Genomic DNA, 21,818 nt, shown 5'->3' with positions numbered 1-21,818 from the left:
GTTTGAATAAGGTTTGGTGCTGGGCAAGCCCGTTCAAGTAGTTTTCCTGAAACAAGGCTGCAGGGCCAAAGCCTATGGATTTGTTTTAAGTATCAGGTGGGCAATATCACAGCAAGCCATAGAGCTTTCTGCCTTTCGCACAGATATTACCCTTTTTACCCGAAAAGAAAGCGTGCTGCTGTGTGTTTTCAGGATATTGCTTTTTATTCAGTCTTGGGGTAAAAGGGTTTGATATTTCTGTCCTTTGGGGGGTTGGTTTTCTGTTGGTTTTTTGTTGCTTACCTGCCCGGGTGGATTGTTTCCTGCTGGGCAGCATATGCGAGTTGATGAAGAGAAATTGTTTTGCAGCCTCTGTTATTCATTTGGATTAAAGATACTGGGAAAGCCTTTCTGGCGATAGTGTCACCTGGGTGAAGCAAGTGTGTGGATTAACTGAGGCTGATCATAATTATCCAGTGCTGAGTGTAAAGGACTACTGGTTACTAGGCTGCAGAAGTGAGAAAACAAGCCTTTTGAAAAGGGAGTTGTTGAAGCTACTTGACAGACTGACTTGGATATAAGCACCCCTCAGTATTATTCCCTGCAGATCTATCTGGGCTGTGGATCTCTGCCTCTGCTATCATGCTGCTGTGCCTTTCAAAAGAAAATATCTTTGAGATTCCTGTTTCCCCGCTGTCAGAAATTGAGCCTGGTAAACCTTTTTAGCCCCCTATAAGCTGTTTTTGTACCTCTTGAGTAGACTGCATGAGTCAGTGTCTAACACTTGGAAATTTGAGATAATATACTTTGATTTCACTCAGGACAACAGTTACAGCACATCTTGCTGCATTGAGATTGTTGCCTGCCCTTAATCACATGCGGAATCCTTTTCTCTACAAATTGGCATGTCCTTGTAAGATGTAATTGTTTCTCAGGGAGGGTCTGTGAATATATTCTGTACAGAAGCCTATATTTGAGATATTCCTGGTGCTTTATAGAAGGCAGATCTCAATGGCTGCGTTGGCATCCCATGCCATATTCTAATATCTCCTGTCAGTTGAGAGGAAAGCAAGTGCCAGAGCCATGATTTATTTAGACTAATACACTCCCTCAGCATCCAGTTGTATTCTTGGTCTCATCCACCTCTGCCTCCGCTCCTCTGACTCTCTGCCAAAGCATTTGAGCTTCCTCCCTGCTTTGAGACACAACTGTTTTCTTTTCCCTGGTGTCTGCTGGTGCTCGATCTTCAGCTTCTCTATGTTCCTGAGGGCTTGGAGACTCTGACCTACACCTACGGAATGGACCCTTCTTCCTTCCCTTAGAGTGTCAGCTCGGGAGAGCTCCAGATGATGCCCCTTGCCAAAATAGTAGCAATACTGAAATGAGAGCACTTGTGCCCAACTCTTGTTGTGTTTTCAGCTGCTGTCTGTGGCCAGCTGTGCACAAACTGTTCATGTCCCGCAGCTCCAGATCCTGTCTGAGGCAGATCTCCCCCTTACCTTAGATGGCTCCCAGTAGGTAGGTGCTTTGTCCTCCTACTGGCAAACTAACCGTAGGCTGCTCTCTTCACCCACACTATTTATAAAAGGCCTGCTTTGGCTGATGGTCGGTGCCTTTGTTCACTGCTCTTTTACGCTCCTGTGCTCTGTAAGGTGAAGACTCATGTGTGCTGCTGGGTCAGGGATGATTCCTGAGCCACGCTCCCCAGAGGAGCAGGGTGTCCTGCTGCTCCTTGGTCCCTGAGGCCCGCTGTAGTCCCCCGGAGGTGTGCACAGTGCCCTCCACGGACCTCCCCCAGCGTTTAGTTGATTCACACAACCACAACACGTAAGCTTAAAACTTCATGTACTTGTTGTATATCTCAGCTGCTCTTCTACCAGGAATTGATGGTCTTTGCAATCTCAAGATTATCTAGAGGAAAGCCAGGAGGGTTTCAAGTTGCAAGTTTCCTGCTGATGATTAGAAGCAGGGTTGTTAAATTTTGCTTTGCAAGCACAACTAATAAGCAGTTCGGAGGGTGGAGAGGGAAAAGTAAGAAATGGTCATTTCCACCCCCTCAGGTTGAATCAGCTCAGCTGAGGGATGGTACCCTTGAGAGGAGCAGGCTGAAGAAGCAGCAGGAAACTCAAGCAGCTCCTGGCAGGATAGGGGTGTTCTCCATCCATAGCAGATGTAATCTGTGAGATTCCAGCTTTCCTTGCCAGAGATTTCCATCACTTCTCTTGTGCTGAGCTCTGGACCAGTGCACTCTGGCTGCAGGACCCCGGCATGGCAGTGGCAAGGAGGGGCTGGGGAGAGAGGGATTGCTTAAGTTTAAAAAGCAAACAAAAAGCCCAGTTGCTACTTTCTGGAAAGCTCACTGGCCAAAGAGGAGCTGTTTACAGAAAGCAGAAGTTTGTAAACCTTGGGTGTTGCAACAGGAAATCCGTGCTGGGAAAACCAGTTGAACTGCCTGCAGCTAGCCAAGGAATCAGCGTGGATCCATGCCTGAGGCTCCTGAAGGGCTGCGTTGCTGATTGTGATAGGAGAGGACTCGATGTAGAGCTGCCGTGGATCAGAGATGGAGGAGTCGGGAGGGGTGGCTACCTGTGAGGACAGGCAAACATGTAGCAGGTCTCCAGCAAGCCAGGACAGAAGCTTTTCTTGGCCTGGATCTGTAGATTATCCTCCTGTAATGAGTGAAGAAAGCAGCAGTTGTGTCTGGTGTGAAAGGAAGGGAGTTCTGGGCTGTAGGTCTGTGGTGGCCTTTCAGAAAATGCCTTTCTGCCTTCAGTGAACGATGGGTTTGGGTGTGGGTGTGATGGAAGATCATTCAGTGGAAGTCCCTTTGTCCATCATTCCTCTTCTGTGGAATGAGTGGCAGCGCAGTGTGATAAACATAGCTCCCCTGGATCCCTATAACTAGGGTGACTTGCCATCCTGATCAGCCAGGGACTTTGTCTTTTACTCCTACTTTGTGCCTTAGGATTTCTCCCTTCTTGCTGATGGGAGCTTTTGATGCACATGCACAGACGCGGCCGTGCCGGGTCTCGCATAGTCACGCTATCTGGCCCTCAATAACTGATTCCCGTTCCTACAAGTGTAAGGGCAATTGCAAGACAGAGGAGCATTAACAATTAATTTAACGTATTCTCTCCAGCAGCCCAGGGTTGTAGCTTGCAGCAAAACCTCACTAAGTTCTTTTAATGCCCTGTGGGGAAGGAAAATCCATTAGTACTGGTAGTGAGTCCCGAGGTACAAATCCTCATGTCCTTTGGCCATGCTTTTGGCAAAGATTTTTTTCCTCCTGTTCTTCATTCATGTAACTGCCCCAGCTGATTTCCCTTCTCTGCCCCCCCAGCTGATTTTGCAGAGGTGGCTGGTAGCAGAGAAGCCACTGTTTGTTTTGTTTTGTTTTGTTTTTTTGTACTTACATAGCAATCCCTGTGTCCAAATAACTTCCCATCGGTTTTTTTGTGAGTAGATCCTGCATCCAGTCCCCAGTCTGCGTTCTTAACCACTGCTATATGCAACCGCAGTCAGTCAACTTCCATGGTTGACTAGATTGCATGGAAAAATCACTGTGAAATACTGTAACTTGCTATGCTTTAGCTGCTTTGTAAACTTCTTGCCGTCATTTCCTTTCACTGAGTCATTGTTCTTGATTTTTTTCAGATGAATTTTTCCATCACCCGTTCTTGGATGCAAGTGCCTCAATGAAAAAATGTAAGTGTTGCATTTTTGATTATAACTCTTTTTGAACCATGACATGACTTCCTTTGCTTCTAGTTCAAAAGGAAAGAAAAAGACTGCTTTATGTTTTCATAGTTACTTAGGCAGGGATTCAACGTTTGTTGCTGTGTCACGTCCAGGTTTTGCCATCAAAATGTACTTAATTTTGCCGAGTTACCTTCAAAGGGATGATTAGGGGGCTGTTTAGAAACCTGAAGTAAAAGTAAACGTAGCTTTGCAACATATTCAGCTGCTTTGTGTGAAGTGCTTGGCCAGTGGGGATGCTTGTAGGTAGACAGGATTATGCAGCATGATCTTACTTTTCATCCACACCTGTAGGACAATTCAGGGTAGCGAACAGTGGAAACTGGCACTTTTGTCCCTGCTTGCCAGGTGGTACCTTAGGTTGGCTGTGCCAAGTGGCAGGCTCCGGTTACCAAATCTTATTTCAGCATTTACCTCCAAATTCTTGATGAATCTTGTTTTAAAGGGTTAAATTTGAGTGCTCTGTGAGAACTGGTCAAAACAAAGACAAATTTCCATTGAAAGTTCTTTCTTTCCTCTTTTGATTCGAAACTTTTGAAAATTTCCAACCACATGTGCTATGATTCAGAGGTTTGTTTTCCAGTGGAAAACAGTTCCGAATTGCTTCTACTGTATGGGATATAATAGTCCTCTGGCTGAGAGACTTGGTTTAGTGGAATTGTGTATGGTTGTCATCTTCTGGTCCTTCTTCCTGGGCCCTTAACCTCCCGAGTAAATGACAGAGCCAAGAATTTTCATCAGTGACTGATTTGGGGTGCCCAGTGCAAGGGCTGGAAGTTTTGGAGGACACATGTCCAACGCTTTCTGAACATGGAGCCCCTCTTGGATGTACGCTGTGGGTGGACACCCCTTGTCTGATGGCCTCGTCGCTCCTGACAGTCTCTTGCTTTCCTGGTTCCAGAGCAGGACTTTTCAGTTGTTCCTGATACAGATTTTAACTGTGTACTTAGGTGACCGTCCTGCGGGCAAGAAAAGACGCTTCTGGTTTAGGGGAGGTCGCAAGCCAGCCAAGCCCCTATCTCCATCTGCGCCAGCAAGATGTGGGGCAAGTCCTGTAAAACAGGACTGCTCTGCAGGCAGGAAAGGACTCTGCCTGTGTAGGACTGCTCCTAAGCCAGCTCAGCTCTCAGCACCTGCTATACCACTGCCGTGTGGGAAAAGCCCTTCAAAGTCTGATCCCCCCGTGGGCACAGGAGGACTCCCTTGGGGTATTCTTGCATGCCCACCAGCTCATCGCTTATCTCCAGCAGTTCCGTTGCTTCGTTGGCCCGGGGAACAGAAAACCCCCTGCAAACAGGAGAGGGTTCTCCTGACTTGGCCTCAGTTTCCAACTTGTGCACATTTGCTGTGCAGAAACCAGAGGCACCATTATGACCAGGGGACTGTAGCTCAGCCTTTGCCCCCAGCTGCACCGAAGTTAGTGGTGTGGGGTCAGGGCCCAATAAAAAGAGCACCTTTACCGGCAGGTAAGGACAATACAAACTCCAGACCTCTCTGCTGCCCGGCTGGTCCTCACCTCTGGGCACATGTCCACAGCCTGGGGTCCTCTCCAGGCAGGAGAGACCACTACTGGCTTTGAAAAGATGAGGGGAGAAATAGCTCCCTGTTGCTGGAGGCCTTCAAGTTTTTGTGCACAGAAAACTGCTAGTGGAGAAGATGGTTCTTGTAGTCTGCTGTGGAGGTCTTTGCTGCTGCCAGATGGCCGGGATGGATGAAGGCCTCTGGGAAGTGCAGTGAAAGGAAAGGCTGCATGTGGGGACGGTGGTCCTTTTGGTTTCCAAACAGGTGAGAGAAGAGCCGGTGTGTCAGCAAAGGTCTGGGTTACGGTGATCTCAATAAGAACTCACCTGAGGTGTATGCAATGCTGCTTAACGTGGTAGCATGCTTAACATTTGCACAGTTTTAGCTGGAGTAGGTGACTTAGCAAGGCTGCAGTTGCTCAGGAGCTAACTCCCCTGGCTTTGTGTGCAGGACTAAGATGAGTGCAAAAGTTTATTGTGCTACTTCATCTCAACATGTGGCTCAGCATCACGAGTGTAGGAAGTATCAAAGAGGAAAAGAGATGCGGCTGCATCTGAATCATGATGGTCGTGCTCAGACTGAATTAGAGTCCTCAGGCCTGCAGTGGAGAACTGGGGGGGAGGATCAGCATGCTCTCGTGTTTTTGTTCTCCTTGGGAGCTGATAATTGGGCTACCACTGACTTTGGTGGAAGCTAATGACTAAGTGATTCACATTTGAGTGCGCAAGTTTCTCTTAGGAGAGTTTGTTGGATGATCTGTACCGGCATCTGTGTTTTGGAGTAGTAGTTGCTGTGTGATGAACGCACTGAGACCTCGGCTAAGCTCAGGGACGCGCTGTGCAGCCTTTGCCTAAAGGACCTTCCAGCTCAGAGGCACCTGCACTGCAGATGCAGGCAACCATTTAGGTCCCAAAACAATTTTAAGGTGAGACACTTCCATATGAGAACATTTTGCAGTCTGAGCAGAGCGTGGTGGTCTCCGTACCCCTGCAGGCAAGTCTGCCCTCAGGTGGCAAGGTCAGAACGGGAGAGAGCTGCCAGCAGCCTGCAGAGCTGAGCCCATCACCCGGGCTCCTGAACCCTGTCAAGGCTGGTCCAGGTCTGGTCACACAAGGATTAAGAATAAAGTGAGAGCCATCAGCTGTTCATTCTGTGTGGATGTGTGTTAGTACACAGTCTCATGGAATGATAAAGAAATTTTTTTTTTTTAATATAACATAATTTTGGAATTCTGGAAAACTGGGGAGTTCTCCAATGTGGATAATTCTGCAAGTGGATAATTGTGAAGTTACTCAGGCGGGGGCTCCCCCTCGTTTAAGTAAATTTGCATGTTTTTCAAGACACTTCAGCAAAACCAACATTTCTGTCAAGAATGTTTAAATACGACATTTCTGACAAGCTCGTCCTCTCCACTGTGGTTTTGAGGGATGGTTGTTCTCGCGTCCCTCCTCATCTCACTCCGTTAGTGAAGCAAGGACCTAAGTCTGCTGCCGTCCAGGGCGTACCGCAGAGCTCCCTTTGCCACAGGCTTTAGCCTGGAGAGTGGGTTCAGGGCCTTGGGCTTTGTTAACCAAAACGTGTACTTTATTTTTTTGTTTATTTATTTATATTTTATTTTATATTGTGGAGTTTGTACCTGTGACTAAGCGTGTACTTTAAATGTGTCAAAATTTTATTAATAAAAGTCTTTAAAATACCGTGTCTAGTCAGAATGTTGTCTGTCTGTAGCCAGGTCTGATCAGCATATGGTATGGGGCAGTGTGTTACAGTAATAATGCATGAGAAGGCATAATTAGACACTTGCGCAAGTCTTCTCTCAGTAAACACATTGTAATTGGTACCCGTGCAGAATATTGTGGAGGTTTTTTTGCTCCTGCCTTTAATGAGTGGTAAGCTGGTACCCCCTTTACTCTGAGCTAAGAAAGCATGAAACGGGAGCGGTTATGGTTCAGAAGTGTATAGGTGGTTCAATGTCTGGAATATCTGTCAGGCTTAACTTGACTTTTGCCATCTTTGTAATCTTATTGTACATAAAATAGGTAAAAACTAGCAAAAAATCAACATGACTTCTGCATATAAAAGATTTTAATGGTGCAAATTTTTGAACTCCAAAAAGCAGCTTATTCTTTGGGCAAACCCGTTCAGTTTTTGCACTCAAACTATTGCCTTGTCAGAGACTGCAATTAAGTAACTTCTTGATGACTGGTTTTGATTGAATCCAGATAATCACAAAAATGCATCTCTCCAGTGTGTGTGAAACTCTGATTCCAAATAAAGCTTTCATATAAAGCTTGCGGCTCGGATATTTTTAGGACAACCAAGCCCCTGGTAGGATGATTTGTCAGCAGTGATTTTTGCAGGTGTAGGATCCAGTGTCAAGATCCACATAGCTGGAGCAGAGGCTTGCCTTTATGGCTCCCAGCTCTCCCATTTTGAAACCAGTTGGTGTTGGTTACACAACGTACAGGATGACTGTTCTGTTGCTGGAACAAGTTGGAGAAGACAATTATGAAAACAGACTTACTTACATTACAATTACAATCCAGCAATTTTTGGATTTGGGTGGGGGCCTACAATTCATGTTAACATTCCCTGCATTCAGACTTGAGCTGAAAACATGATGAGCCAAGTGTTAGCACCCTTTTTAATTTCAAACTGGGAGTGCCTGGGTGTGTGGAGGAGATGGAAGCGTCTTGCTTTCAAGCTGTCCTACGTGGCTGACGCTAAAAAATGCACCAACAGGGCTATGGTGGTCAGAGAGAGTTTGTCAGTGCCAAACCTTGTGGTTCTACTTGCATGAAAGTCTGTTTTTAGTGTCAGGACCTTTTGAGTTGGACCTCACAGCATTACAGTGTGAATTTGGGAGGTTGGCAGGGTTATAAATAAGAGCAGTGATTAATAGAGGCTGTATCTAAAGGTGTGCTTCATGCAGATAGTTTTAACTTGAGTTTCAGATGATAGTGGCAAAGTCCGCCTGCTTGTCTTCCTTCCTAGATTGATGGAAAGCTGTCCAAAGCAAATAGACAGAAATAGAAAAGTCTCAATTCCAGCCAGGTTTAAATCAATAATAAGCACAGAACCAAAATAGAGTGGAGGGGCCCTTGAGAGAGAACTGAAATGACTCTAACAAAAATACTAATTCCGGGAAAAATGAGCAGTGATGCAAGTCTTGCAGCAGGCACGTGTGGATACAGTTCAGAAATCACTTACCTTCCCTTCAAAGCACCTTTCCATAATAGGAAGGTCTCTGTGCAAGGGTGAATTGCTCTGTAACAGTTGGCAGGATAAAAACGGGAAGACTTTTCCCCCCCCTCTCAGTTTTCTGGTATTAAATACATAGGGAAGGTGGTAGGGATTGCTCTGCAGGCTCTGTGGGAAGACCGCGGAGATCAAAAGCCGTGTGGTATGGGCAGGACAGAGCTCTCCGTTTCACAGGCAGGTTCTCAGGCCTCTGTGTGTGTTCCTGAGCGTGGGGAGCGGGAGCCGGCTGTGCTGGGTGGGCGGCATCGCCCCCCGTGCCAAGCCCCTGACCGACCTCCCAGAATGCCCCTCGTCGGGGTACCGCCGTCCCTCTTCCTTCGCCGGAGCCAGGGTAGCGCGTTTTAACAGCACGGTCCATCACGGGCACAAAACCAAGCGTAGAACAGATGCAGAGGCTAAAAAGTAGCCTCTCTCAAAACTTGGGAAAGATTTATTTCATTATGGACCTAACCCCCAAAATGCTGGCGGGGTGAGCGCTGCAGGATGGTCCGACGGGGGGAAAGGCGTGTGCGTGTGTCGCTGCGCGCAGGCCCCGCGCAGCCATCCCGCCGTGGCTTCCTATTGCGCAAGCCCCGGGACTCTGCCGAATCAATCTCCGTTTGCAGTATAACTTAATCTCCTTAGAAAAACATTTGGGTTTTGTTAACGTTAGCAAAGGGTGGAGGGGATCACTATGACCCTGGTTAAACTGTTACAGTGGTTGATTACTTATGTTAAAATGTGTATTTTAAGTCTACGCTTCTTTGGCTTCATTTTCCTGTTGCTGGATCTTGTTACATCTCTGTCAGACTGAGGAATTCAGCATCTAAGTGATTGCTCTCTTTGTGCTGGCAGACAGTGGTCCAGTCGTCCTTTAACCTTCTTTGATAGGCTACATGGAAAGACTTCTTAAAGTCTAGTATTAAAAGGCACATTTTCCCATTCTTTTATCATTAGAACACTGTTTCAACAGTTCATTGCAGAGAGATGTACTTTTATTTTTCTAGCCGGTTGAATAGAGTAAGTGCTTTGTATCTAATGTGATTAATGACGGAGGTAGTTTTACTTCAAACAGAAGCATTCTTCTTCTAGGTGTTATTAACCTTCCTTGTATTAAGTATGGAGTCATTAGCACAGATCCTGTAAAGGCAGAAATCCGATACAAGGTGCTAATTCTCTGCCAGCACAATGGAAGAGAAGCAAAGTGTTCCTCTCCTCACTTAAGCATTGCCTCTGATCTCTATCTTAAGTCATTCAAATACCAAAATGGTTGCAGAGTAAAATCTGACTTCAGGCTGCCTTGAAGTGGGGATGTTGGGACTCTTCTACAGCTTCTGCACTGTTCAGTCTTGTGTGAGTGGACTGGGGAATTTGAACCACTAAATGCTTCAAAGTCTGTTAAAGAGCCAGTGTTACCTTGGACTCGTCTTCCTTCTCGGCTGAGCCGAGCTCTTCTAAGTTACTGACTGAACCTCACTTGCATAAATCATTGGAGTTAAATATTCTTTTCTCCTGTGATGCCTTAATCATCTTTTCTGCCTGAAGGTCAATGCTAACTAGTCCCTTCAGCGTGAGCTTGATGCCTCTGTGAGAGTTACAAAAGCCAGTTCGACAAGAAGTGAATAACATGAGCAGTTCTGATATTGAACAATAAAACATAAAAGGAAGGGACGCAAGAATAGCCCGTGCTGTGGAACAATTTCTGTACAAAGAGATTAAAGAAGCAAAACCTCTTTAACTTGCAGAAGTGACCGAGGGAGAACGTGTTGAGGTATAGGAAGCAACGAACTATTTCCTTTTGGAATGATTAGTTCTGGGGGGGGCTTTTCTATAGCATGTGGCCTGGGATGCCCAAGTGACTGCTTGGGCAGCAAGCACATAGGGCTTGAGTAGGCGTGTGTTTAACTTAGCACGGACCTCCCAACATCTGATGCATGTGTGCTCAGCCACAAGGTCTGATGAAAAAGAAACTGTAAGGGTATGGTCTGGCTTCTAACTTCTGCCCCGGACATGGGTAACTCAGTCCACTTCTCTGTTTATCTCTCCCTTCATTTGCAAAGATGCTTTGGAGGCTCTTTAGGGCAGAAACCATCTTGCTACCTGTGTAGGCCAGCTGTTGAGTGGACCCTGACCTTGGTCAGGTGTTCTGAGACCTCCCCCCCCCCCCGAGAGTTATAACTGTGAAATAGTGCATGGAGGAGTGGATGGATGTGAATCACACAACTGAACAGAATGCTAATTTTTCTTTTGTGCTCTTTTAATTCGCCACATCTGATACATGAGATACATGATGGCACATGAGATAAACCTGATGGGAAAAGATGAAAAAGACCCTTTATTATTGATTGATCTTAGTTTGACAGCTTCTTTTGTTTTTTGTCTTTTGCTGTTTACAGCTGCTTCCGTGCCAATGCCTTCTTACCCCAGTTCAGGCTCCGGCAGTTCCTCTAGCAGCTCTTCTACTTCCCACCTGGCATCACCTCCCGTAAGTACAGCTCAGAGGATGCACTGCTTGTGTTAACGGTCTCCCTGCTTGCTTCTTTGAAACAAGGTCTCTGCTTTTGCTGTCTTCTGGTGCAAGCCGCTGAACACCTTAGTTCTGCCTGGGTTTGGTTCAGCGTCCTCCCCAGTCTGTTTAGAGTTTGGGTCCTGAAGGTTGTCTTTCTCTCCACAAGAAATATTTCAATTCGCTGTTGCCTATTATATGAAAAACCGTTATGAAAAAAGTTGGTATTAATGGCACTAGCTTGTCTTGGCAGAGACGGAAAGCTGCTTGGAACCAGAAAACAGTCGCTAATTCAGGGCATAGCGCTGCTTTCTTGGCTGCGAGTTCTCTGTTCTCACGCGAAGTCTCTGCAGCTTGACAGCGTATCCGCCCTTCTTTGTAAGGTGACCCTCCTCCTTTCTGAGCAGCGTTCCCAGGCACCACAGAGGGACGTTCAGCAAAGCTGTGTGCTCAGACCAGACCTGCCACAGTCTGGTGGTCTTGTGAGAGATGATCTGAACTGACGGGTTTTCTCTCTGGTTACCTGAAATGATGAAAACTTTTCTGGAGGGCAGAATATTAGCTGGCCAGTGAACTGACATTCCTCCAGCTCACTGAACTGAAAGCTTGTTTCCGGAGGCTCTTGGTGAAAGCTGCCTTTTGACTTTGAACTCAGGAATGCTGGTGGTGTGATGGGTAGGGGAAGGGAGAAGGATTGAATTTCTTCCTCCCTGGCATTACTGCTTTTTTGCTTTGTTCTCTGAGTTTCCCTGGGCCAAGGTGTCTCAACCTGGTGTGGGAAGGGCTGAGGCACCATCTGAAGTTAATGTAGGTGCTCATGATGTGAGCTGGACAGAAAGGAGAGGTCTGCTTTCCGCTGAATGTCACATAACTGCATTCCCAAGAGCTTCTTCCCCGCTGCAGCTGCAAGTAGAGGGTTGTTGGCTGAGGCCCTCCTGACCGTAAGACTAAGGAATAGGTAGATGGTGTGAAAGACAGACTCTTCCCCCTGAGCTTTCCTGGTTTGGGAAGCTCAGGGATGATACAGACTCACTGCCAGACCCAGAGGGTCTGAGGTGTACCGCACTGGTCCCGCTCTGCATTTTGAAGTTTTGCTGATGGAGGTGTGCTGGCTCAGCATGTGAAAAATGCCACGTCTGCAGGGCAGAGCTAGCAGGTCGGGTGGAAAAGAGACAACTTTGGCAGCTGGAAAATTCCTTCTGCTTGTATGTACTGCCTGTACACTGAGAGGGAGTCTTCACTGGTACAGCAGGAGAGTCTTTGGAGGGTGAACAGGGTCTTAATAGAGCCAAAGAGAAAGCCGATTCAGGTCTTTCTCAGCCTAAAAATGCAGGAGGATAAAGATTGTGATCTACTCCGTGGGCAGTTCAGCTGTCTTAGCTGTCTTAAAGCTTTCTTAAACTCTTCCATCTGTCTGCAAAACATGAGGATTGTGGGACTATTCATCATTTGGCTGAAGGAGGCAGAAAAATGGGACTTCTTAGGGTCTGTCCTGCCTCTGATGGCTGTGAGGTGTTCATCTATTGAATGCTTAGCCTTCCTCAGGCCTGCCTTTAACTCCTTATCAGCACCACAGCAAAACAGGGTTGTCCAGAAAGTGCAGGGACACTTAGGTACATGTTCCTGTGTACTGCTTACTGCAAAAGTGTGAGTAGAGACTGGATGTTTAATATTTAAGAACAAAACAAAAAAACATAACCCAGAAGAACGACCAAAATTATCTCTGGAAGCTCTTCTCTGTTCCACAGCGATACTAAATTGAGTTGGTAGAAAATGTGTGGTTGATCCAGAAAGCCTTAGCAATGCCTCAAGTGATTTTTTTCTTATCTGGGGAGCATCAGACACGCTGGTAGTATGTTTTGTGTAACAAAAGATGCGCTGTTCTGACATGGACATGAAAGGCTGTTCCTTTTTAGTAAACTAAACAGCTGCTTCTGGCAAACTATCAGCCCTGGTTTATCAGCAAAATGTTGTTTGTAGCCTTGTACAGCTCAGTTTAAAGGATCGAGCAGAATGATGAAGTAGCTGTGCTGAGGCCAGTGTTTGTTTTCTTCTTGAATTAGCAGTCCCTTGGAGAGATGCAGCAGCAGCTGCAGGAGAAGGCGCTGGCATCTCCTACCCAGGATTCCCCCGGCTTTCTGCATGGATCTAAGGACTCTGCTGGAAGCAGCAGTAAGAATTCGTCCTGTGACACAGATGACTTCGTTATGGTCCCGGCACAGTTCTCAAGTAAGGTGGTTTCTGGAAATGCAGACGTTGTAAGCAGAGGGGGATGTGGATATAAGGATAGTTACTAGAAAGTTGAAACAGGGATTAAACCTGTCTGTTTTGACAATAACAGGAATGTTTTTGTTCTCAAGCTGGAAGAGACATCTGTCTCGCTGGCTAGTTTCATAGGATATTTTGTAATTACCTTCAAAGATAGGATTTGAGAGTAAAGATTACTCGGGGACCTCAATAAGAGACTGAACCTGGAAATCCAACTGGAAAAGACAAGTAGGCTCCCAGGGAAATGTCTTTGTCTCACAGAAGCTATTCCCGTGTCATCCTGCCTTCAGTTTCACTCAGCATCACAGTCCACAACAGGATTTCAGCTAGCAAGCTGGATTTTACACTTGAAAAAATCCCTGAGAAAAACTAAAATAAGTTGGATTTTTCTTCAAACATTTTGACTTTCATTTTAGCACTTCTATGTGTTTATACTTTGATAGGAATTGCTTGAAAATATATATGTACATAGAGGCCAGGGCCCCAGTTCAGCCACATGCCTAAATACGTCCATGCACCGGTCCTTACTTAACCAGCAGAAGGCTATTGTTCAACCTTGACCATGTGTATGATGCTGTGCTGAGCTGGGACTTGGTGATAAATGCTGTGATTCCTCCTTTCACAGTTGCACTACTTGCATTAAAACAGGAATTTGGAGGGGTAGAACTGGCATCTGTGAAAGGTCTCTGCTGTGCAATCCTTATGATAAGGAAGAGCTGAGTGTTACCTGTATTTTTCCTGGGAACAGCCGTGGGACCAGTATACACTTGTCTTGTGCTAGTCATGTTTCCAGTGGTCAGATGTTTTGGCAAAGGCACAAACTCCCCTATGTTGTGTATCCAGCTGCCAGCTCATTTGGCTGCCCTGCATTTTTGCCACTTAGGAGGACACAGATGTTTCAAAGCCCTGTGTGCAACATACACCGCTGTCTTTTTACACAGCAGCTAATTGTTTGCACCAAGTGGGCATATACCTGTTGCACCAAATGATTCTGTCAGGTTTGGGCCCCCTTCCAAAAGGACTTTCTTTCAGCCTAAATTTTCCAAAACTTCAGGGTATAAGGATCAGCAGCACCCACATCAGCTTCAGCCCACATGTGCTTTGCAAAACACTGACTTCAGAAGCAACTCAGCAGGTCTTGGAGGAGCAGGAAATTCTACCCAAAATCTCAGTTTCTCTGAAGATGTAAAGATTTTTTAAGAAAATTATCTCGAATTAATCTGTTTCTGCACTTACTTGTTCCTCAGGTGATTTAACTGTTGAGGCTGCAGGGGGGAAACCAATCCAAGACAGCCTGATGTACAGCGGGTAAGACCACCAAGGCAACTGAAATTGTTCAGCCACTGGAGCGTGCTGTGCATTAGGGACTCTTGGGTTCTGGTGGATGGGAGGGAAGATGTTGCTGAGTTACCTCGTGTTTCAGGGATGACTGTCACCTGCCTGGTGCTGACCGTTTTCAGTTTTATCGTCAGCATGTGGCATCCGAATTACTAGAGTGTACGTGGGGCAGCGTGGCAGTCCCCAGGGTTCCTACGACTAGACTGAGCAGAGGGTGCTGGGCAGACACAGCTCTGTTGCTGTTCTTCGTAGCGGGGGAGCAGGGTTGGTTCTCAGGCTCTAACAGCTGGGGTGTTTTTCTGTCATTCTTCAGGAGTTCTCTGGTGACTTCAGCAGGCTTGGAAAGCCAGGGAAGGACACCATCTCCTTCACCCCCATACAGCAGTTCTCCTAGCCCGTCCAGGTAAGAAAGACTGTTCAGTGGTGACTATGCGACATTGGTTAATTGAACACCCATTGGCTGCCAGGAGGGGATTTTACAGATGTTGTGCTGGGCGAGATCCACGTCTCCTTTAATTAAAGGGTAACGAGAAACTCCCCAGCCTCGGGCACTGATCAGTCCCGACTACAGAGCCTGTCTCTCCCTCTTCTGGCCCTCAGGAGGGGCTAGGAGAGAATGCAGTAGAGCTGGAATTAACTCTGTTCCCTGCGGGGCCAGGGATTATTCTCAAGCAGAAAGTAAATGTGCTCCACTGGCACGTGTGTGCTACTCATCCCCTCTGTGCTCAGCCTGCAGAGGCGGTGAGTATTCCAGCTAAAGACCCTTGTTTCTCAATTCATGCAGTGAATTAGAGCACAACACTTTAGCCAAGGCTGAAATTATGATAGGCTTGAATTACTGGGCAGATGTGGAGGAGTGTTGCTCCTCTCCCCTTGCAGGACAGATCTGGGCCTACTTAGTTGTTGGTAGTTTGCTTGAAGATCCGAAAAGCTTCTTGCACTATATCTGTATAAAGTAATGCTGCTACATGGGCCTTGTTTACTAACGGAGGATACAGGAGTAGGAGTAACAAGTGCAAACAGGTGCAGTCATAGGGTTAGTTCCAACTAAACCAGTTGCTATAAACTCAGCTTTGGCCTTTAGAAATGTTGTAGGTGAGAGCTGCCCACACACAACAGCACTAGCTGCCCAGCGCCGCCAGCGGGTCCGGACGCATTTGGGTTCAGAAGACGTTAGTGGTCTGTGGAAGGTGATCCCATTGACTCTGGAGCTTGAAGCTTTAGGGTATGTGCTTAGCTTACAGGGAACTGGTGGTGTTGCTTCCCATCTTGTTCTTGCCTACTGGGGAAGGAGGACAGCTTTCATCTTCTATTCTGTCAATATGGCACCTGTTGGAGGAGGACAGTTGAAGGGGATTTCACACTGGGAGATGGATGACCCTAAAATCTTTCTTAAGAAGAAAATGTAGTCCCAGGCTATGTGTTGAACACACTTGTCACGTGAACGGAGCCCAGAAAATGACAAAACATAGCCTCAAAGCATACAAAGTTAAAGGAGAAGAATATAGCTCAAAGCCTTGCTGACGTGATCAGATTAATTGGCAAGCACGTACCACAGCGTGGAGTTTAATTGCACGAGGCTTCTTATGCCATCGCCTGCTAAGCTTTTTAACAGCTTATTCCTTAACTGATTCCTTTGCATTCTGGGGATCAGTCTTTAATAAAGGATTTGGCCTTGTTTCTGGACAGCAGTGAGTGGAAATTCATGGAAGTTGACTACGAATGCTGCCTACTTTTCACTGTTCACGGCTGCCTTCACCAAACTGGCCCCATCGTATTCTACTGAATCACAAGGTGGCAAGTCAGTGCCAGTGGCTGTGATCTAAACGTGTTTCTGCTCTCGCTGTCTTTCCTACTCATTCCCAGCAGCTTCTGTGGAGTAGATGCCAAACCCTCTAGTGCTACTTCTCACTTTTCTATCTGCTTTAAAGAAACACTGAAAACTTCCTACCCTGTCCAGGATGGGGAATAAGATATAAATAATGAAAGACTGGAGCAGTCACTCTGAATCCAGAGTGTAAAGCATGATCTTTGATCTGAAAGTGCTTTGAGCTGGTGCCAGCCAGGTGTGCCCTTACTATTAACATGGGTTTCAGTGCCCGTCGATGTCGTGAGGCCCGTGGGCTCAGCGCTTGCCTTCACTGGCGCAGGGGACTCCTGATTTTCTCTCGGTCTTTGCTCACTTACAAGCAGCAGTTCTCCCTTTCATGTGTGGCTCTAGGCTAGCGAGCAGTGCTGGATGCAGTCCAACTAGGACAGAAAGCAAAGGCTATTTTAGAGTGGCCAGCAGTGGGTTTTCCTTAGGATATTACGGTACACTCTAGAGCCGTTCTCCCTGTTAACTAAGAGCATGAGGACTAGGTAGAATTAAAATACGCTGACAGTTGATTTTTTCTTTTTTCTTTAAAACACTTCCTTGTTGGAAATGCTTAATAAGTCTAACAAAAGGTAATTCCTTGGATGTATCGCACAGCAATAGATTTAATACCATTTTCAAAGAGCTTTTAATTACTGCCAAGTAATTAAACTCCCTGTCCCTGCTTTATCTCTTGGTCTTTGCAAATTTATGGTCAATTGCATTCTTTAAGGCTTGAAGCCAATTAGTAGGTTTAGTATATGTTAGCTCACTTGGATGCTTTCTTTTACAACTTGCACCTTGTGGAGAAACCTGGCTCCTATATGGACTTGATAAAACTCTTGGGGAGAGAGAGGATCCTTTCATCCGAGAACTTCTTTTCCTCCAAAGCACTTTGACCAGATGGAAAAGATAGCATTTGAAATGTATGTTGGAAGTCAGGATATGTACAAAGTTTGACATTAACACTCAGATTTCTTGGTTAAAGCTCCGTTCGCTTTATATCTGTCTGACACCATGTCTTACACTGATGGAAGGCAGAGACACCAAAGCCTCACCTTTCCACTGAGCAATCAGAAACCTTGAATGCCTTTATTTTATTGTATGTCAACGGATAATCAAGGCTTCCATGCTGCCTTTGCTGAGACAAACATCAGGTTAAGGGTCTGTTCTCTTGATGGAAGAAACAAGAGCACGCAAGGAAGAATATATAGAACTTAAAAAATTAGTAGACATATGGAGAGAGGAACGAAGAAATCTGAATCACTTTCAGCAAGGCTGAAAGATGTCTTCCAGTTACTATCTTGCGATGGAGGAGCATCTTCATGTGCACAGTGTGGAGATCTGCAGACACGTTCCTGCAGGTCAGCTTTGTTCAACACCATCACCATAAACCACAGAGTACTACTGACCTTCCCCAAAAAATAAATTCTGGTAATGGCATGCTTTGAACTGCCAAATAAGTCACAACCTCTTCTCTCTTCCCCTGTGCACACATGTATGTTCTTGCTGAATTAAATATTCCTTTCATCTTATGCAAAATGCTTCCACTCCGAGTGTTAGACCCGAAGAAGTGATACTGACTGCTTCCCAGGGGCAGACCCAGGCACGTGTCCTCGATTGACAACAAGGAAGACTGCAGAAGCCTTCATTACCAATAAGATCTTTCTGTAATTGTGCAACATCCTTGCAATTGGTGTTGGCAGTTGTAAATAGCATTGCCATGGCAATTAATCCTAGAATTCTGGAGCCTTTGGGAAAAGATTTTAGGTGGCTCCTTAGTTAAATGCGGTTTTGCATGGGTTTTGTATAGCATGGTATGTGTATAGTGTGGTGTACAGGCTAAGAGTAACAGGGCAAACTGTCACATGGGGGAACAGATATCGGACGTGAGCTGATCAGCCTGCTTGGATGGAACTAGAAAGAAGTCTGAAGTTTGCAGAATGGACCTGTCCCATTTTGTGTGTGAAATTCTAGCTGACCTTGATGGGTATATAGATACTAGCTCCTGTCCCCTAGATTTATTCACTCCTCAGTTGCCTTCTCCATCCTGTAGTTCACTTTGCAAATACTCGGATATACACCACAAGTTTGTATTCTCTTCGTGGCGTGCTGCGACTTTCATGGAGATGCCGTTGCTGCAGCAGTGCCTCTGCATGAATTGCAAGTAACACTTGGCAGCAAAACCTTTTCTGGTGTCCTTTGTGAGCCACGAATGTTTAGCCCCTGTTCAATGATGTGCTCTTTGGCCGCGGATCTGAGCTGTTGGAAACTAGGCCAGTTGTGGCCTGAAATAGCAGGGCTCCAATTTTCCTGGAGGGAGTGGTGCGCTTGGGTGTATGTTTTAACTCCAGTCTGTGGGTGGGAATCGTGCTGGAAGGAAGGTGCCTGTTTTCAGGAGATGCGTCGTGCCACTTCCCTTTGATATGACTTTGAACTGCCTCCCAGTATAAACCCACAACCCGAGAGCAGCCAAGGGGACGCTCCCCGTATACGGTTGCTTTATGAAGATAAAACCGCCGATGACCTGGCTGAAGGCCCACGCCTTACAAGAAGCTTTCTTTGTGTGTCTCCTTTCAACAGCCGGCCAGGTCAGTTTTCTAGCAGCAAGTACGGACACTCCGTGCCCATTCCGGTCCCAACGCAAATTCATAACTACCGGCGGATTGAGCAGAACCTGCAGTCTCCCAATCAATACGCCTCTCCGCGGTAAGTGCTGCGGCTGGGAGGCGGGGGTAACGTCAGTGCGGGGGCTCTTGGGGGTTGTTTCACAGCTTGTTCTCTGTACCTCTGAAAATTTCCCTGTGTGATGGGCTCTCCCCCTTGCTGTAGGTAGCCAGTGTGGTGTGTGTTAGGTGGTAACATAGTTCTGGGATATTTTTGTAGCAGCGTTGAGATTTATTTGTTACCGTATATTGTAAATTTTGTCTGTGTGCATGTATGTGAGACAGCTCCCATCAACTTTCAGTGCAGGCTGGGCCCCTTTGAGTCTGCCAGCTTTTCCCATGCCAGCTGTGAGTTGGGTGTCCAAGCAGAGAGACCCATCCATCTGGCAGATGCCTTTATAAAAGGAAAAGGTTGAGATAAACAACTAAAAGGATGAGGCTGCAAAACTTACCTGACTTTACCTTAATTGGTTCCTGTAGCTAGTCACACCATAGATGATGTGTCTTACACGAGTTGCATGTTAATGTGGTTATGCAGCCAGGACTGATGAAGTCATGAGCAATTTTTGCCTGTGAGGCAGAGCATGTTTTCTGAAGGCCGTCAGGGAGACCCGGATGCCAACCTTCAGCTGTAGAGCTGACCTTCTGAGTTCAGTGGTAATGCCTTGTACATCCAAGACACGTGGGGTCTCTCTCTCTTCTCATGTGTAATTTCTGGTTCTTACAGGTTTGAAATCTGGGTTGACAGTGGCAGCCCAGGTTGTAGACTGGTTGGAAGGAGACTCGTGCAGGATCTGAAAGAGTTTGTACAGCAGGGGTGTTCAAACAGAGGTGTCTATGAGGTGTCACGTCTTTTTTTGGATGAGTTGCTTTGGTATCTGGATTAGTTAAAGTTTAGATTTCAGAAGTAGGGTAATACCTATGTCAGCCTAAGTTTGGGCTTCAGCCAGCCTAATTCAGGATAAGGCTTATTCAGAGTGAACCCCAAAGTAGAGACAGGATATGCTGATATTAATCAGGGATCAGCAGAGAGATTGTTTTGTGCCAGCGTTACTTTAATACTATTTCATGTTCACTTCTTTGAGTGTGTGGCAGGTTTTGTGATAAGCTCCTTCCTGTTTCCTACGTGCCGTGTATTTTTTACAGCAGAACTCGTGGACCCTGTTAGTGTTGGAACTCACAGAAGAGTCCTGGTTATCCATGTGGTGTATAAAGCGAGAGCTCTGGAGAAGGTGCACCCAGGCACGCCGTGCCTACCCCAGGCCTGGTGACGGGCTGCTGAGCTCAGGTTCACAGCCTGCAGCTACCGGTCGGGGATCAAATTGTCATGTTTTGCTCCTTTTAGTCAGCACTGTGTAATGATGAGATTAGCATTGTCCCTGCAGAGGAACTCGAGGAATGGACGCAATCAGATGATTCACGCTCTGCTTTTAGCATCTTCTCAAAATCTCTGGCGTCATGTTTTTTTCCTGCCCCAGGAAGCCATATTTATCTCTCACCATCACTTCCTCTAATCAGCAAATTCAGTAGACGCCCTTCAGGAATGGAAGGAGAAATCTTCATCAAGCATTTAGAATTTGGTTCCACTTTTCCATCAGGTGTATCGAATAGGCCATTACAGCCAAGTGCCTCGTCATGTTTGTAGTCAAATGACTTGACGTACACTCTTGTTTCTGAAAAATCGACCACTGTCATCTGACTGGCTGGTGTATGCCTGTGTAATGTAGCTTCTCTGTGGATAGATAGGTTGCTTGTCGAGGTGGTAATTATGTGTGCATACTTTTGGCCGCATCACCTGTCCTGCTCATCTGCTTGCTTGCTTATCCCATGTCTCGTAGGGTGGCATTTGACGTTCCACATCTTTCAGCAGTGGCAGTCAGCTGGTGGTTTTTTCTGCAAGTTCCCGATAGATAATATTCAGCCTTCTGGATGACTCCTGTTCTGGAGAGTTAAAAACATGGGGGAGCAATGCTTTCTGCCACTGAACATCTAGGTATCTTTTCACCTTGCCAGGTGTCCGTTTCCTTGTTGTGTATTCATTTAGCTTCGGGGCCAGGCACTTGATGAGCGTTAGGTCTCTGAATCTGGAGCAAGCTGAACAGAAGTGATTTTTAGGTTAAAATTTCAAAGGATTTCCTTTTTTTCCAAGCGTGTAAATATAGTGTGGATTCATTTGGCTGAGAAACGTAGTTACACATTGAAAATGGGTGTGGTGGTGGATCAAACTCTTGTATCTCAACTACTGAAATAGAGAATTTTTTTTATTTAATTTTTTTTTTTTTTTCTGAAATGTGGCATAAAGTAAAGCATATACCTAGTAGTGTTGTTCAGTAGATGTCCTGACACTTCATCAGGATGACTTTGCCATTCGTGGGTAATGTAGCTAGCCCTGCTTGCGCTGCTGAAACCCCTGTGCCTTTGTACCTTCTGTTCAGATACCTATTAATGCAGATACCGCTTAATGCAGATACCGCTTAATGCAGCGTCACTGGGAGAGGAGGCAGCATACCTCGGTGACAGCATCTTTCAGTGACTTGAGCACAGAGGGGTTTTTTCAGCATATTCACTGATTCCTGTCCATAAAACCACCTACTGGCTGAGACTGGTGTTCTTTTAACAAGGGAAAAAATGTTTACAAATTGAGAGTAGAATGAAGGATTGGATGAAAAAACTGTTTTCTCATATAGAG

General features: G+C 46.1%; 1 protein-coding gene across 7 annotated transcripts in view; it reads left to right on the top strand.

The window, feature by feature from the left end:
- Window positions 1-21,818, top strand: part of ULK1 (unc-51 like autophagy activating kinase 1) — an 82,665-nt gene that overhangs the window by 43,141 nt on the left and 17,706 nt on the right. For 5 of the 7 annotated variants that reach the window (XM_082325365.1, XM_082325366.1, XM_082325363.1 and 2 more), the window contains 6 exons: window positions 3,634-3,684; window positions 10,893-10,981; window positions 13,066-13,231; window positions 14,518-14,578; window positions 14,922-15,011; window positions 19,047-19,172. In XM_082325365.1, the coding sequence (XP_082181491.1) occupies window positions 3,634-3,684; window positions 10,893-10,981; window positions 13,066-13,231; window positions 14,518-14,578; window positions 14,922-15,011; window positions 19,047-19,172 (583 nt within the window). The remainder of the gene's footprint in view (window positions 1-3,633; window positions 3,685-10,892; window positions 10,982-13,065; window positions 13,232-14,517; window positions 14,579-14,921; window positions 15,012-19,046; window positions 19,173-21,818) is intronic. The other 2 variants (XM_082325369.1, XM_082325364.1) reach the window with 1 other exon arrangement.

Source organism: Platalea leucorodia (genome assembly GCF_965183815.1).
Source record: "Platalea leucorodia genome assembly, chromosome: 12".
Lineage (NCBI taxonomy): Eukaryota > Metazoa > Chordata > Aves > Pelecaniformes > Threskiornithidae > Platalea > Platalea leucorodia.
This window is presented reverse-complemented; position numbering and strand designations above follow the sequence as displayed.